Source organism: Tursiops truncatus, chromosome 1 (assembly GCF_011762595.2).
Source record: "Tursiops truncatus isolate mTurTru1 chromosome 1, mTurTru1.mat.Y, whole genome shotgun sequence".
Classification (NCBI taxonomy): Eukaryota; Metazoa; Chordata; class Mammalia; order Artiodactyla; family Delphinidae; genus Tursiops; species Tursiops truncatus.
Window position 1 is genome coordinate 17,989,990 of NC_047034.1, and position 14,384 is coordinate 18,004,373.

The 14,384-nt window shown below is 41.9% G+C and overlaps 2 protein-coding genes and 1 non-coding gene across 4 annotated transcripts in view; all 3 read right to left on the minus strand.

Moving 5' to 3' along the window:
* SLC30A10 (solute carrier family 30 member 10) overlaps positions 1-10,983 on the minus strand; it is a 48,642-nt gene extending 37,659 nt beyond the window's left edge. The window contains exon 1 of the mRNA XM_033850803.2: positions 1,819-10,983. Within this exon, the coding sequence (XP_033706694.1) occupies positions 1,819-2,269 (451 nt within the window). The 5' untranslated portion in view covers positions 2,270-10,983. The remainder of the gene's footprint in view (positions 1-1,818) is intronic.
* LOC117309958 (small nucleolar RNA SNORA18) lies at positions 3,667-3,792 on the minus strand. Its single transcript, XR_004524228.1, has one exon. It is a non-coding gene; the product is annotated as a small nucleolar RNA SNORA18 (small nucleolar RNA).
* Positions 10,984-13,025: 2,042 nt separating the features above from the next.
* The window catches only part of EPRS1 (glutamyl-prolyl-tRNA synthetase 1), a 68,492-nt gene continuing 67,133 nt past the window's right edge, over positions 13,026-14,384 (minus strand). For both annotated transcript variants that reach the window (XM_019920464.3, XM_019920463.2), the window contains exons 31-32: positions 13,490-13,554; positions 13,026-13,383 (exon numbers count right to left, since the gene is read on the minus strand). In XM_019920464.3, the coding sequence (XP_019776023.2) occupies positions 13,233-13,383; positions 13,490-13,554 (216 nt within the window). In that variant the 3' untranslated portion in view covers positions 13,026-13,232. The remainder of the gene's footprint in view (positions 13,384-13,489; positions 13,555-14,384) is intronic.

Consider the following 14,384-nt stretch of genomic DNA (forward strand, 5'->3'; position numbering starts at 1 on the left):
ACTAACCATGGGTTTGATCAGCTTCCTGGCCTTAAACTTATACTTAGCAGTAAATATTTTTTTCTTGTATCAAATATGTGAATTTTATGATCTGGAACCTCAAGGAGAAATTTTTGCATGATGACTAATGTAAACAAGGCATAAAATCTCAAGTTAACTAATTATTGCCTTTTACAAAAGGTGAGGTCCTAACTGATTCATTAAATCAAATAAAGATACAGACTCTAGTTTCTTGTCTGTCCCCTTTTATACTTAACACATACTGTAGGGATTCTCATAACATACATTCTACCAATAGGAAAACTTAGACCAAGATAGAATAAAGGACTGCTCCCAGCTGAGAAAGTTTACAACGGCAGGAAAGACAGCAGGAATACAATAAAAGATGCAAACTCTTACTCTGAGGTCCCTGGGCTGAGTTATATGATGCCCTGACTAGTAAGAGAAAACTTTTCAGCATCAAATAAGAAAAATCTTTAAATTTCTTAAAATCCAGATGAGCAATTAGAATTCAGTGATACTGGGTGATCACATAATTCAAAGCCTTGCATTGTGGTTTCTCTAAAAAAACAATAACTAGTCTATACCAAGTGCCTATTAAGTGCTAAACACTTAGATTCCCATTGAGTCCTTACTGAGTCCACATTACAGGTGGGTAAACAGCCAGGTGAAGTAATTTGACAGCTGCCCTGTAGGAGAACCATGATTTGGACCTGGTCTGTTCATGCTATACGACTCCTTAAAAAGCACTGGGAATTGCTCTTCTGCAAGAAGCTTTTTTTTTTTTTTTTTTTTTTTGCGGTACGCGGGCCTCTCACTGTTGTGGCCTCTCCCGCTGCGGGGCACAGGCTCCGGACGCGCAGGCTCAGCGGCCATGGCTCACGGGCCCAGCCGCTCTGCGGCATGTGGGATGCTCCCGGACCGGGGTACGAACCCGTGTCCCCTGCGTCGGCAGGCGGACTCTCAACCACTGTGCCACCAGGGAAGCCCTCTGCAAGAAGCTTTTAACATATATTTTTAAAATTCCTTTTGTGGCACTGAAGAAACATGGTTCCATCTGATAATTTATCTTTTGGATTTATATTTTTTCGATTTATTGTTCTCTTCCAAGATTTAACTCAATCTTTTGAATGGATGACCCAATCCGTTTTGTACCCACTCTTAAGTCCCTCCTAACGATTCACATGTAAATAAGTTTTCCTTTTTCTCAAACAGGACAGATGTCTACAATAAAGAAATACAAATATTTCCATTCAGAAAAAAGAGCTAAGTTTACTAGATCATCTTCTTTATTTTTTTCTCTCCCTTTTACATCACATTCCTTGAATATATTCCCAAGAGTTGATCTGCCTAACCAATTGTTTGCTCCTTTGCTCCATGTGAGCTGGTTATGTACCCCAGTATTTTTTGAACATATTTTTAGGGGACATTGAAATATTATTTTTAAATTCAAACATAGTCGTGTCATGTCTGGGTAAACAAAAGAGTCACTAATTAAAGCAAACTGCTTTCAACGGCACCTCCGCTTTCAAAGTGCTCCCTCTATGGCCGCAGTTTAGTGCCTTTCCCCCTGTCTGCCTGTCTGCCTATTTTCTCACTCCCTGTGACTAAAAGAGACCCCCATGTGGCCAGCTGCCACCCAGCTCATAAGGAACTTTGGACTGAAAGCGACTCTTTGGAGAAAGACCTTTAGTAAAGTCCGGGGGACGAGAGGGCGATCAAATGAATGGGGCCTCTCTCCATAGCACCCCCAGGGGCCCCCTAAGATAGCACCTGCCAGGACTCTGACCAAACTGCAACATCTGAGGAGCCGTTTACCTGTTTCAGCGTCTCCCTGGGGCCCTGGTGCCACGCAGTAACAGCAGTCCGAGAAGATGACATAGTTAAGAACATTGAACAGCAGCCCTATGACTCCAGCACTGAGAACCAGCAGTGGAGCCTCTGTCTTCTGGGGATCAATATACCTTTTGACAGCTTCAACCAGGATGCTGAACATCAGGGCCACGGCAAAAATGGAGTTGCCAAATGCTCCCACGACATCTGCCCGAAGAAAGCCAAACGTGCTCTTCCGGTGCTGTTTTATACTGCTGGCCCTTATGCCCAAAAGACCAATGATCATGGAGACCAAGTGGGAAAGGACGGCAAAAGCATCGGAGGCCAACGAGAGGGAGTTGCCTATGTGGGAGGTCACCAGCTCCATCACGAAAAGGAGGGTGCTCACAACGCACATGAGGATTAAACGGAAGCTTCTCCCTGAGTATCGCCCCATGGCGCTCCGCTCTGGACTGTCCCGCTCCCTTTCCTGGGAAGGCTTAGCTCTTAGGGGAGCAGCTACAGATGTAGTGATTACAGTTCCTGGATAACTCTCCCCTTCAGCCTTTCAGCGCCTGTCATATTTGAAAATCATCTTTTACGAGCTGCTATAAAGCCATAAAACAGTTTAAAGGGCAATTAAGCAAGAGATGTCACGTGAGCGGGGACTTACTGAAACGATGACACTGACGTCCAGATATGAACTTGAGGGCTTTCTTTTGTTTATTTGTTTTTGTGTATCGTTACAGAAGTTAAGACCCTCTGTGTCTGAATCACGCAGAAACTCACACGTAGCTGTGGCCTTCTCAGATCCCACGCTCCATGTTTGCAATAAGTGCTCCGGTATCTGAGATAAACAATCATACCTTGTTGACCTGGTGTGTAAATGGTTTCGAATTCTGTTTACTGCATGGAACAGGGAATATTCTAGGGTCACTAATCCAGACATTAGAGCTACAGTAAGTGAAAGACAAAGGAGAAGCTAGGGTGATTTTTTTTCTACTGCCTTGCCCACTGACCTGGAATAAACAAGCACCCTACTTCCAAACGTTCTCTATAAATAAGACAAGAAAAACATTCCTCATGTTCAGGAAAGTTATAATACCTTTAAACTGGAGGAGCTAAAGATATAACCACAGTTAGTTTCAGGAAGAAGGCCAAATTCTAATTACTTGATTTAACTGATGCAAGGAAATTTTTTTGTTTTTAATCTTATCATCTGTCACTTATAACCCTTAAAGGTTTACCAGTCCCCGAATATCTAAAACAGTAGCAGCCTCTATTGTTTTGAGTAGACTGCCTACAGTCAATCCTTTAAAGAAATACAGTGAAATTACTATACCCAATATTTTCTGAATTTGAAGTCTCATTATGATGGTTAATTTTTTTAAAGGTTTTTTTAATTATGTGTAATGCAGACAAAATTATTTAAGTCAACAAATTTTTAAGGAATTTCACATGTTCTGATTCTTTCCACTGCCAATCACCTTAGTTCCTCCAAACTCATAATCTTCAAGATAAAATAGTCCTTTCAAAAAGAAGTTATCATGTAAGTCAGCCCACAATTCTTTTAGTTAGGCTTCTTTGATCTCCAGTGAAATATGGACACACTTTGAAATTCCCCACCTGTAATCTTTGGGATCCAATTTCCTCAAGCGATTTACTTTAGGACCATGTTTAGGGTCAGAAGATGGATCTGCCTGGTTCTGAATTTGACACCCTCTAAAAATGTATTAGGTTCAAATCATATTCACTCCTAAGCCATCACACTCTAGAACAGTACAGATCATTGGGATATGCCAATACCTAAGATAAAATGTTTGACTGTTAGGTTTTTCATAGTTTACTTGGCAGCACTGTCTTGTAGTTCTTTCCCACAGATCTAACAGGTAGTTCTACGAGTAAAGGAAACCACACAGTTAATCTATGAGGCATTTCCAACAATGTAGGTTTACAGAAAAATCCCTGGTTAATTTTATATGTCAAATTCACTGAGCTTCCAGGTGCCCAGACACCTGGTCAAACATTATTGTGAGTGTGTCTGTGAGGGTGTTTTTGGATGAGATTAACATCTGAGTCAGTAGACTGAGTAAAACAGATTGTCATCCTTAATGTCAGTGGGCCTCCTCCAATCAGTTGAAGGCTTGAACAAAACAAACTAGCTGACCCTCCTGCAAGTAAGGGAGGAGTCCTCCTACTGACTGCCTTCAAGCTGGGACATTGGCTTTTTCTTACCTTCAGGCTCAAACCAAAAGATCAGCTCTTCCTATGTCTCAAGCCTGTGGGCTAGAACTACACCATTGGTTCTCCTGAGTCTCCTGCTCACCATGTAGAGCTTGGGACCTTCTCAGCCTTCATAATCATGTGAGCCAATTCCTTTTAATAAGTCTATATTTATATACACATCCAATTGGTTCTATTTATCTGGAGAACTTAGACTAACACACTGACTTTGACTAAAACCTGATACTTTAGATGCAGCCTTAATAATTTCTTTAGCATTTCATAAATAATCTCCAATTCAGTTGATATTCTAACAGTGAGACTTCTAATACAACCAGGTTGTAAGAATTATTGCACTAAGACTATCTCGTTCATCCATTCATGCAACAAATACTGAGTTCCTACATGTCAGACACAGTTCTAGTCTCTGGGGAGACAGCAGTGACCAAAACAGAGAAAAATCCCTGACGTCATGAAGCTTACATTCTAATGGGGGAAGACACAGATAATGAACAAAATAGATCATAAAACATACTGAATGTCAGCTGGTAATAAAAAATGATGGTGACAAATGAAGCACAGAAGAGGGATAGAGTGTTGGCAAAGGGGTGAGGTTGTAATTCTAAATAAAGTGGTGAGGGAAGAATTTACTGAGATGTTCTTTGAGTAAAGGAGGTAAGAAACTGGGCCATGAAGACATCTGAAGGAGATCTTTCTAGGCAGAGGAAGCAATGGGCATAGGAAATTAAAGGACCACCCAAAGAGTTCAGCACGGTTGAGGAGGAGCGACTGAGGGAGAGAAATAGAATATGAAGTCAGGGAAGTGATGGACGGAGGGGGCAGATCATGTGGGGTCCTGAGATGGGAGATTATGGAGAAGAATGACAAGATCTAATTTATGTTTTAAAAGAATAATTGGATCCCATGTTGAGATTACATGGGGCAGAGATACCAGTTAGGGGGCTGTTGGCAATAATCTAAAGGAAATATGGGTGACTTAGACCGGGTAGGAAGTGGGAACACCCGGGCAGAACCAGCTACATAACTCATGGTTCTAGTACAATGGCAGTGCAGGATCCCTTGTTCAAAAATGACTGAGTTTTTAAATGGTGCAGCCACTATGGATGGTACGGCAGTTCCTCAAAAAATTGAAAATGGAAGTGTCATATGATCCAGTAATCCCACTTCTGGGCATATATTCCAAAGAATTGAAAGCAGAGTCTCAAAGGGATATTTGTACACCCATGTTCACAGCAGCACTATTCTCAATAGCCAAGAGACGGAAGAAACCCAAGTATCCATTGACAGAAGAAAGGATAAACAAAATGTGATCTATACATACAATGGAATATTATTCCATCTTAAAAAGGAAGGAAACTTGGACACACGTTACAACGTAGAAGAACCCTGAGGACATTATTATGCCCTGTGAAATAAGGCAGTCACAAAAAGACATGTTGTGTGATACCAATTATATGGGCTATTTAACATAGTCAGATTCATAGAAACAGAAAGTAGAAAGATGGTAGCCAGGGGTTGAGTGGAGGAGGGCGTGAGGGAGTTGTTGCTTAAAGGGTTTTGAGTTTGTTTTACAAGATGAAAAAGATCTGGTGATGGGTTGCCCAACAGTGTAAACATACTCAACACTGAAGTGTACACTTAAAAATGATTAAGATGATAAACTTCATGTTATTTTATCACAATTAAATTTTTTTCCTTATTCAAAGTTTCAACACAGCAACAGCAGAGCATTAAAGCAATCCCAGGGCCCTGAATATACGCAGGATGTATTTGAAGTTAGAGTCAACAGCATTGGCTGAGCAATTGGATGTGAGGTATGAGAGAAAGAGAACAGTCAAGGTGACACTAAGGGTTTTGGCCTAGAAGAATGCCATTGCGACTGAGATGAAGGTAAAACAAAGGTGACAGTTGTAGGAACAGAGTTGGAGCAAGAGGTGAAAAATGACGTCGTTTGGTGTATCTATTAGACATCCAAGTTGAAGCGCTAAGTAGGGAGTTAAACAAGGGAGTCTGGAGTTCAGAGGAGATGGATAGGCTGGGAATACATGATCTTGAGAGTTGACAATATACAGATTTAAAAGCCATAAGACTGCCTGAGATAACCAAAGAAATGAGAGAAAATAGAAAAAGAAGATACAAATAGATAAGAGGGAAGGACCAGAGGGATGAAAGGGAAAATAGGAGAGTACAGTATTCTGAAGGCCAAGAAAGAATGTGTTTCAAAGAGGAGGAGAAAGGATTAATCTCCAAAATTTACAAGCAGCTCATGCAGCTCAATATCAAAAAAACAAACAACCCAATCCAAAAATGGGCAGAAGACCTAAACAGACATTTCTCCAAAGAAGATATACACATTGCCAACAAACACATGAAAGAATGCTCAACATCATTAATCATTAGAGAAATGCAAATCAAAACTACAATGAGATATCATTTCACACCGGTCAGAATGGCCATCATCAAAAAATCTACAAACAGTAAATGCTGGAGAGGGTGTGGAGAAAAGGGAACCCTCTTGCACTGTTGGTGGGAATGTAAATTGATACAGCCACTGTGGAGAACAGTATGGAGGTTCCTTAAAAAGCTACAAATAGAACTACCATATGATCCAGCAATCCCACTACTGGGCATATACCCTGAGAAAACCATAATTCAAAAAGAGTCATGTACCAAAATGTTCATTGCTGCTCTATGTACAATAGCCAGGACATGGAAGCAACCTAAGTGTCCATCAACAGATGAATAGATAAAGATGTGGCACATATATACAATGGAATATTACTCAGCCATAAAAAGAAATGAAATTGAGTTTTTTGTAGTGACGTGGATGGACTCTGTCATACAGAGTGAAGTAAGTCAGAAACAGGAAAACAAATACCATATGCTAACACATATATATGGAATCTAAGAAAAAAAAATGGTCATGAAGAACCTAGGGGCAAGATGGGAATAAAGACACAGACCTACTAGAGAATGGACTTGAGGACACGGGGAGGGGGAAGGGTAAGCTGTGACAAAGTGAGAGAGTGGCATGGACATATATACACTACCAAACGTAAAATAGATAGCTAGTGGGAAGCAGCCGCATAGCACAGGGAGATCAGCTCGGTGGTTTGTGACCACCTAGAGGGGTGGGATAGGGAGGGTGGGAGGGAGGGAGATGCAAGAGGGAGGAGATATGGGGATATATGTGTATGTATAGCTGATTCACTTTGTTATAAAGCAGAAACTAACACACCATTGTAAAGCAATTATACTCCAATAAAGATGTTAAAAAAAAAACAAAAAAAGAGGAGGAGAGAATCAGCTGAGTCAAATGTTGAGAGGGCAAGAAACATGAGGACTGGGAATGACGAATGGATTTAACCCCATGGAGGCCATTGGCGACCTTAGCAAGAGGGCAAACATGAAGTGGGTTCAAGAGAACAGAGAGGAGAAATCAGAGATGGCAAGTACAGACAATTCTTTCAAGGAGTTTTACAGTAAAGCAAAAGGAATATGGAGCCAACAAAGGGTATTTTTAGGTTCGGGAAGATAGCAGCACATTTGTAAGCTGATGGAAAGATCCAGTAGTGAAAGAAGATGTGATGACACATGGGGAGGGTTGCTGAAGTGGCACCATTGAGGAGGCCAGAGGGGATGAGAGGACAAGTGCACAAGAGGAGGGCTTGCCCTTTGCTATGAGGAGTTCATCTGCCTAAATAGACATTTCTCCAAAGAAGACATACAGATGACCAGCAAGCACATGAAAAATGCTCAGCATCGTTAATTAGTGGAGAAATGCAAATCAAAACTACAAGGTGAGGGGCTTCCCTGGTGGCGCAGTGGTTGAGAGTCCGCCTGCCGATGCAGGGGACACGGGTTTGTGCCCCGGTCTGGGAAGATCCCGCATGCCGCGGAGCGGCTGGGCCCGTGAGCCATGGCCGCTGAGCCTGCGCGTCCGGAGCCTGTGCTCCGCAACGGGAGAGGCCACAACAGTGAGAGGCCCGAGTACCACAAGAAACAAACAAACAAAACCCTACAACGTGATATCACCTCACACCGGTCAGAATGGCCATCATTAAAAAATCTACAAATAACGAATGCTTGAGTGGGTGTGGAGAAAAGGGAACCCTCCTACACTGTTGGTGGGATTGTAAGTTGGTGCAGCCCTATGGGGAACAGTGTGGAGGGTCCTTAAAAAACTAAAAATAGAACTACCATATGATCCAGCAATCTCACTCCTGGGCTTACAGAGGGACAAAAACATAATTCAAAAAGATTCATGTACCTCTATGTTCACAGTAGCACTATTCACAATAGCCAAGACATGGAAACAACCTACATGTCCATCGACAGATGAATGTATAAAGAAGATGTGGTACATATATACAATGGAATATTACTCAACCTTAAAAAAGAATGAAATAATGCCATTTGCAGCAACATGGATGGACCTAGAGATTACCATACTAAGTCAGAAAGAGAAAGATAAATACCATATGATATCACTTATATGTGGAATCTAAAATAAGACACAAATGAACATATCTATGAAACAGACTCACAGACATAGAGAACAGACTTGTGGTTGCCAAGGGGGAGGGGGAAGGGAAGTATTGGGAGTTTGGGATTAGCAAACTATTATATATAGGATGGATAAACAACAAGGTCCTACTGTACAGCACAGTGAACTATATTCAATATCCTGGGATAAACCATTATGGAAAAGAATAAGAGTATAACTGAGTCACTTTGCTGTACAGCAGAAATTAACACAACATTGTAAATCATATACTTCAATAAAATAAATCTTAAAAAAAGAAGAGAGTTCGTCTGAAACAGCAGAGAAGGAGGATATATGGACATATGAGTGGGGTAGATGTGGTGGAGGGTTCTGGGGGTTCTGTTGATATTTTCTCTTAGTGAAATAGAAATCAAGATGATCAACCAAAAGTCAGAAGGGGCAAATATGGAAAATCCCAGGAGAAAGAAGTTATGAAATAATTGTCCAGGAGAGTGGAGAAAATGAATGAATGAGGGAAATATTATCCGATTACCTATTTAGCACATATAAAGTAACCCCGACGTGAACATTGTCACCAGCCTGTTAAACCCCAAGCTCCTCACTCATTCAGCAGGTATTTCTCAATCACAAAATGTGGTTTTGGTGACATACTTAAAATATATTTGAAATACCCCTATTACATGAGACTTATTTAATAGGATCTGTTTATATCATTTCAGTACTATTGATGTTCCAAGCTCTTAAATCTTCCAGTAAAGTTGAACAAAGCTACTGGTTTAACATCACCTACTGAGCCATAGAAATGTGTTTGTATTTGTTATAAGTCTGATGGTGTGGCAGAATAGGGTAGTTTAATTTTCCAGCTGTTAATATCTCAAGTGTAGGGTAGTTCTCAGTGTGCTACTATTGGCAAGGATCTCATGACGTGTCAGTGTCACTAGGCAATGGCCTCCTACCATTGCTCCATCTCCCTGTCCACTTGATTGCCTGATTTTCCATCTAAAATAGAACAACTTTGAGGAGATAAAGCCAAGAAAGGGAAAAAGCATGTTTGGTTTAACTCACTACTGTCTGCTCTGGCACGTTGTACAGAGCGAGCACTCAATTTATTAAAGAAATAAATGGCTAGCATTTTCTAGACGTAGTAAAAATGACAAAGGGCCAAAGATATGTTTGCAAATAACAGGGTAGGGGTAGCTGCCTCCTCAAACTTCTGATGATCCAGACAGCCGCTGAACACCATAGTTATATGATAAATGACTAATATCAATATTTATAACTAAAATCAAATAGAAGTAGGGTGATATATCCACTTTCTAGTCAAATGTCTTGTTTCTGCTTGTCTTACGGAGGGTTCCACTGCTGTTGATCTGAAGACTCAAAGCCTCTCCAGTAGCAGCCAAATGAGTTGCTGTTAGTGTCCAATTCTCATAAAGGCTTCATGTGACTTACTGGCATAATTAGGAACTTTTTTTTTTTGGTCTGTGTTGGGTCTTCGTTGCTGCGCGCGGGCTTTCTCTAGTCGTGGGGAGCGGGAGCTACTCTTCGTTGTGGTGCATGGGCTACTCATTGCGGTGGCTTCTCCTGTTGTGGGGCACGGGCTCTAGGCACGCGGGCTTCAGTAATTGCAGCACGTGGGCTCAGTAGTTGTGGCTCGTGGGCTCAGTAGTTGCGGCACATGGGCCCTAGAGCTAGAGGGCTTCAGTAGTTGCAGCGTGTGGGCTCCGTAGCTCCACAGCATGTGGAATCTTCCCGGACCAGGGATCAAACCCGTGTCCCCTGCATTGGCAGGCGGATTCTTAACCACTGCACCACCAGGGAACTATTTTAAACACACTGTCATGGATAAACTAGAGATTGCTAACATGTGATCTATACCAGAAATCCCCGTGAGCAGAGCCAGTAGTAAATACACCTTGACTTGTCTGTTTTCTTTTTGCAAACCACACACGCTAGGCACACAATTAATTTTGTGGCTGTCAGTCTGGTATCTAGTTAGTGGTTGTGGTCTGCAAGTAAAAATGGTGATTATTTCTTAAAGGATATTGTTTGGAGTCAGGTTTATACACCCTCTTGAAAAGCACCACCACCCTTAAGGTGTCTCAAAGAGTTCTGATATTTTAGCTGAACCTCAAGTTAAGAAAATAGACAATTTATCACATGTAGATTTGGGGTGAAGGACTCCTTCCTTAGCATAACCACTTACTGTAGAGTTCCTTTAAATAGTGGATTCCCTTAAAGGAGCAAAGGTCAAGCTTTTCTGTGATCAGCTCTACTTATCTGAAGCTTCAAAAAATAGCCTGGGGATTTATCTTTGCGTCAGAGATGGCCACCTCCATAATGGCCAGGGGCTACAGAACAAAATGTGGTTATGAGTCTTGATCTACTTTTCAGGCTTTTGTCAGGGACTGGCTAAAAAAACCCTTATCCTTTAAAGCATTTGTTAGTTTGCAGAAAAACAAAAACCAACCCCCACCCCCCGCCCCAGGCACTAAGGTAGTAACGGTTAACTAGAGCTATAAACAAGGAGCAACTTCCAGGTGACCCTGCATCACTGCCATAACCAACATTAGCTATTATAACGTGCTAGGTATTGTTCTGAGTACTTTATAAGGTAGAGTAACTATGAAATAGATACTTGACTTCATCTTCATTTTACAACTGAATAGGGAGGTTACACAGCTACTAAGGGCAGAAAAACAAGATAAAGCATCCTGAACTGCCATAGATCAATAGGAAATACTGATTCTGAGGACAAAAGTGTGGCCCAGATATTTAAGCTAGGCATATGAATATACATGCTCAAAACACTGATCTTGAAATCATGCTGTACTTAATCTTTCATTTGACAATTTCTCATCAACTGAAGGACAGTTCTGCTGTGTTCTCATACACAGCAGATACTTTGAAAGGCTTTGCATATGTTGTTCCTTCTGCCTGGAATGTTCTTCCTCTTCTATTTATTAAAATTCTACTCACCCTTCAAAACACAGCTCGAATTTCAAGTCCTCTTTTTGAAGCCTTGCCCTTTATTGGTATATTTATCACTACCAAGTGGGAAAGCATATTGGAGCAGGGCACTGAAATAAGGAGCTATATACCAAGTAGACTAGAAATGAGGGATAAAAGGCATTTCAGGCAAAGGGCCAGAGGTGAGAAATAGCACGTTGTTTTTAGGAAACCCCAAATGGTTAGGTTGCAAAGGACTCTGCTGGATTGGTTGAAAAGGAGACTGGAAAGGCAGGCTGAACCAGAATAGGCTAAAGGGTTTACATTTTATCCTGTTAGTGATTGATGGTGAGTCACGAAGGGATTTTAAGGGGAAAAAAAACATCTTAATAAACTGTACACCAGAAAAAAAAAAAAAGCCTGTGGAAATGTGGAATCTGGCCTGGAGATGACACTGGAGGCCAGGATAGTAATCAGCATAAGAGGAAACAGGCAAGAAGGCAATCCAGATCTGTGAAAGGGTGGACCCAAGAGACATCAGAGGTAATAGCCGTTATGTTTTACAGCCAACTGAGTAGGGCTGCTGGAGGGGCTGCCTAGGAGGAGGACTGCGGTTCTGGTTTAGGTTACTGGGTCCATTTTGGTAACACTGATCTTTCAGGCAGGAAGCACTGCAGGATGAACAGGTCTGCTAGTCGAGAGTGAAATGAGGTTTTGAGACAGGCTGCCCTGAAATGCTGACGAACACTCAAGGAAATCCAGTATGCAGTTGGAATAGAGGTCTAGAGGTCAGACTGGGAGATAAAAATGTTGGAGTCATCATCCTATCAATGCAGTTTGAAACCATGGGGTGAGATGAGGCTGATTAGGGAGCAGAAGAAGAGGACCAAGTATGGACACTGAGCTCTAAGAAGCAGGCCAAGGAAGGGAAGCCAGTGGAAGACACCTGACTGAGAAAAAGAGGCAGACAGGCAGGAGGGCAAGTCTCGAGAGTAATTTTAGTAAACAGGGGAAACGTGTTATAGCAGCAGAACTGAAGCACAGAGCTATGGCAAGACAAGGAACTAAGAAGTTAGCTTTGGGCAGCAGTGGCAGCATGAACTCCGTGAGAACAGTGGTGCGGTGGAGGCAGAAGCAGCGTGAGGAAGGACGCAACACAGGAAGCAGAGAGGTGAGGAGGGCTGACCACTCTCTCAGAAAGCGTGACTGGGTTTCTGAAGACCCCAGAGTAACTACGAGACACAAGAGGGAGAGAGGAGCTCAATAGAAATCGCTTTTGTTACATTCGTGGTTGTGTTTTGCTTTTTAATCCGAAAGATTTAGGGCAACTTTAAATTCAGTACGAGTTACGGAAAAGAAGTACTCCAACAGAGAAGAAACAGGAAACTGGTGGTTCAAGGTCTGAAACATGAGGGATACTGAGATCAGAGCAGTTATCTTCACCTCTTCACAGGAATTTCCCTGTAGCATAGAATTCAGGTATTTCGGAAACAAATGAATACATGGAACAGTATTGGTTCATGATATTTATTACTGGGGTTGTTTACAGAAAAGTCTCTTTTCCACTATTTAGGCATAAGAATAGATATTTTTCTCATGTGACCTCCTTTTAGATCCTTTATTTAAAAAAAAAATCATAAAACTGTCTATATCTGGGGAGATAATAGTATCAATTTTTTAAAAAGTGAGGAGGGTTGGAGATGGGGTTCTGTCTTATCCCTTAGTAACTACGACCAAACAAGGTGTAGTACTTGGCAGGGTTCTTGCCGCAGACGCACTGGGCTCCAGGCTGCAGCTCACAGAGTGGTCTGAAGGGGATGCAAAGGCTTTTAGCTCCCATCGACGGGGCACCAGGTTCAAGATCTTGATCCCTGAAATTAAAAACAAATAAGAATTCCGTTCTTTCATGCCATACATTTCTATTCTTTTTCACTGCAATACCTCACGGGTTTTATCTGTTACATGTAATTATCTTACCTGGCAGTGGTCTTTTTGATCCAATCTTCACAGTCAATTTCCCCACAGAATGGAATCTGAGCAATCTAATAAGGAAAAACGTTCAGTATTTACATTCTGTAAAAGGAACATCTGAGTTCTCTATTAAACCTATAAGCAAAAAGGATAGGTCTCCCAGTCTTTTTCAGGCCATGGTACTTTTGCAAACCTGCTAGCAACTTTGCTCAGAGGTACTCGAGATAACAAAGAATGTCTTTCACTATCCCAAACCCACACATCATATAACATCCGGATGTAACAAAGAATCGTTGCAATATACTTAAATGTCCAAATAAACTGGCTGCAACATAATGCTGAAGAGAAGGAACAAAGGGTGAATTCTGAATCTTTTTCATTTCAAATTTGCACTGCTGCCTGCTCTACCTGGCCACGTCGTTACGAGGAGGATAGAGGGGAAAGGACAAATAGTAAACTGATTTTTAAGTTGTTGTTAAAATAACAATTAACAGGGGCTTCCCTGGTGGCGCAGTGGTTGAGAGTCCGCCTGCTGATGCAGGGGACACGGGTTCGTGCCCCGGTCTGGGAAGATCCCACATGCCGCGGAGCGGCTGGGCCCGTGAGCCATGGCCGCTGAGTCTGCGCATCCGGAGCCTGTGCTCCGCAACGGGAGAGGCCACAACAGTGAGAGGCCCGCGTATCGTAAAAAATAACAATTAACAATCAAGTAAACCTCACTTTACACGTCCTTATTAAAATAACCGTGCTGCTTTTAACATGTTACAGGTAAGTGAATCATTTTTCAAGTCCAAGGGTATTTTAAAAGTCAAAAAAAGGGCTTCCCTGGTGGCGCAATGGTTGAGAGTCCACCTGACGATGCAGGGGACACGGGTTCATGCCCTGGTCCGGGAAGATCCCA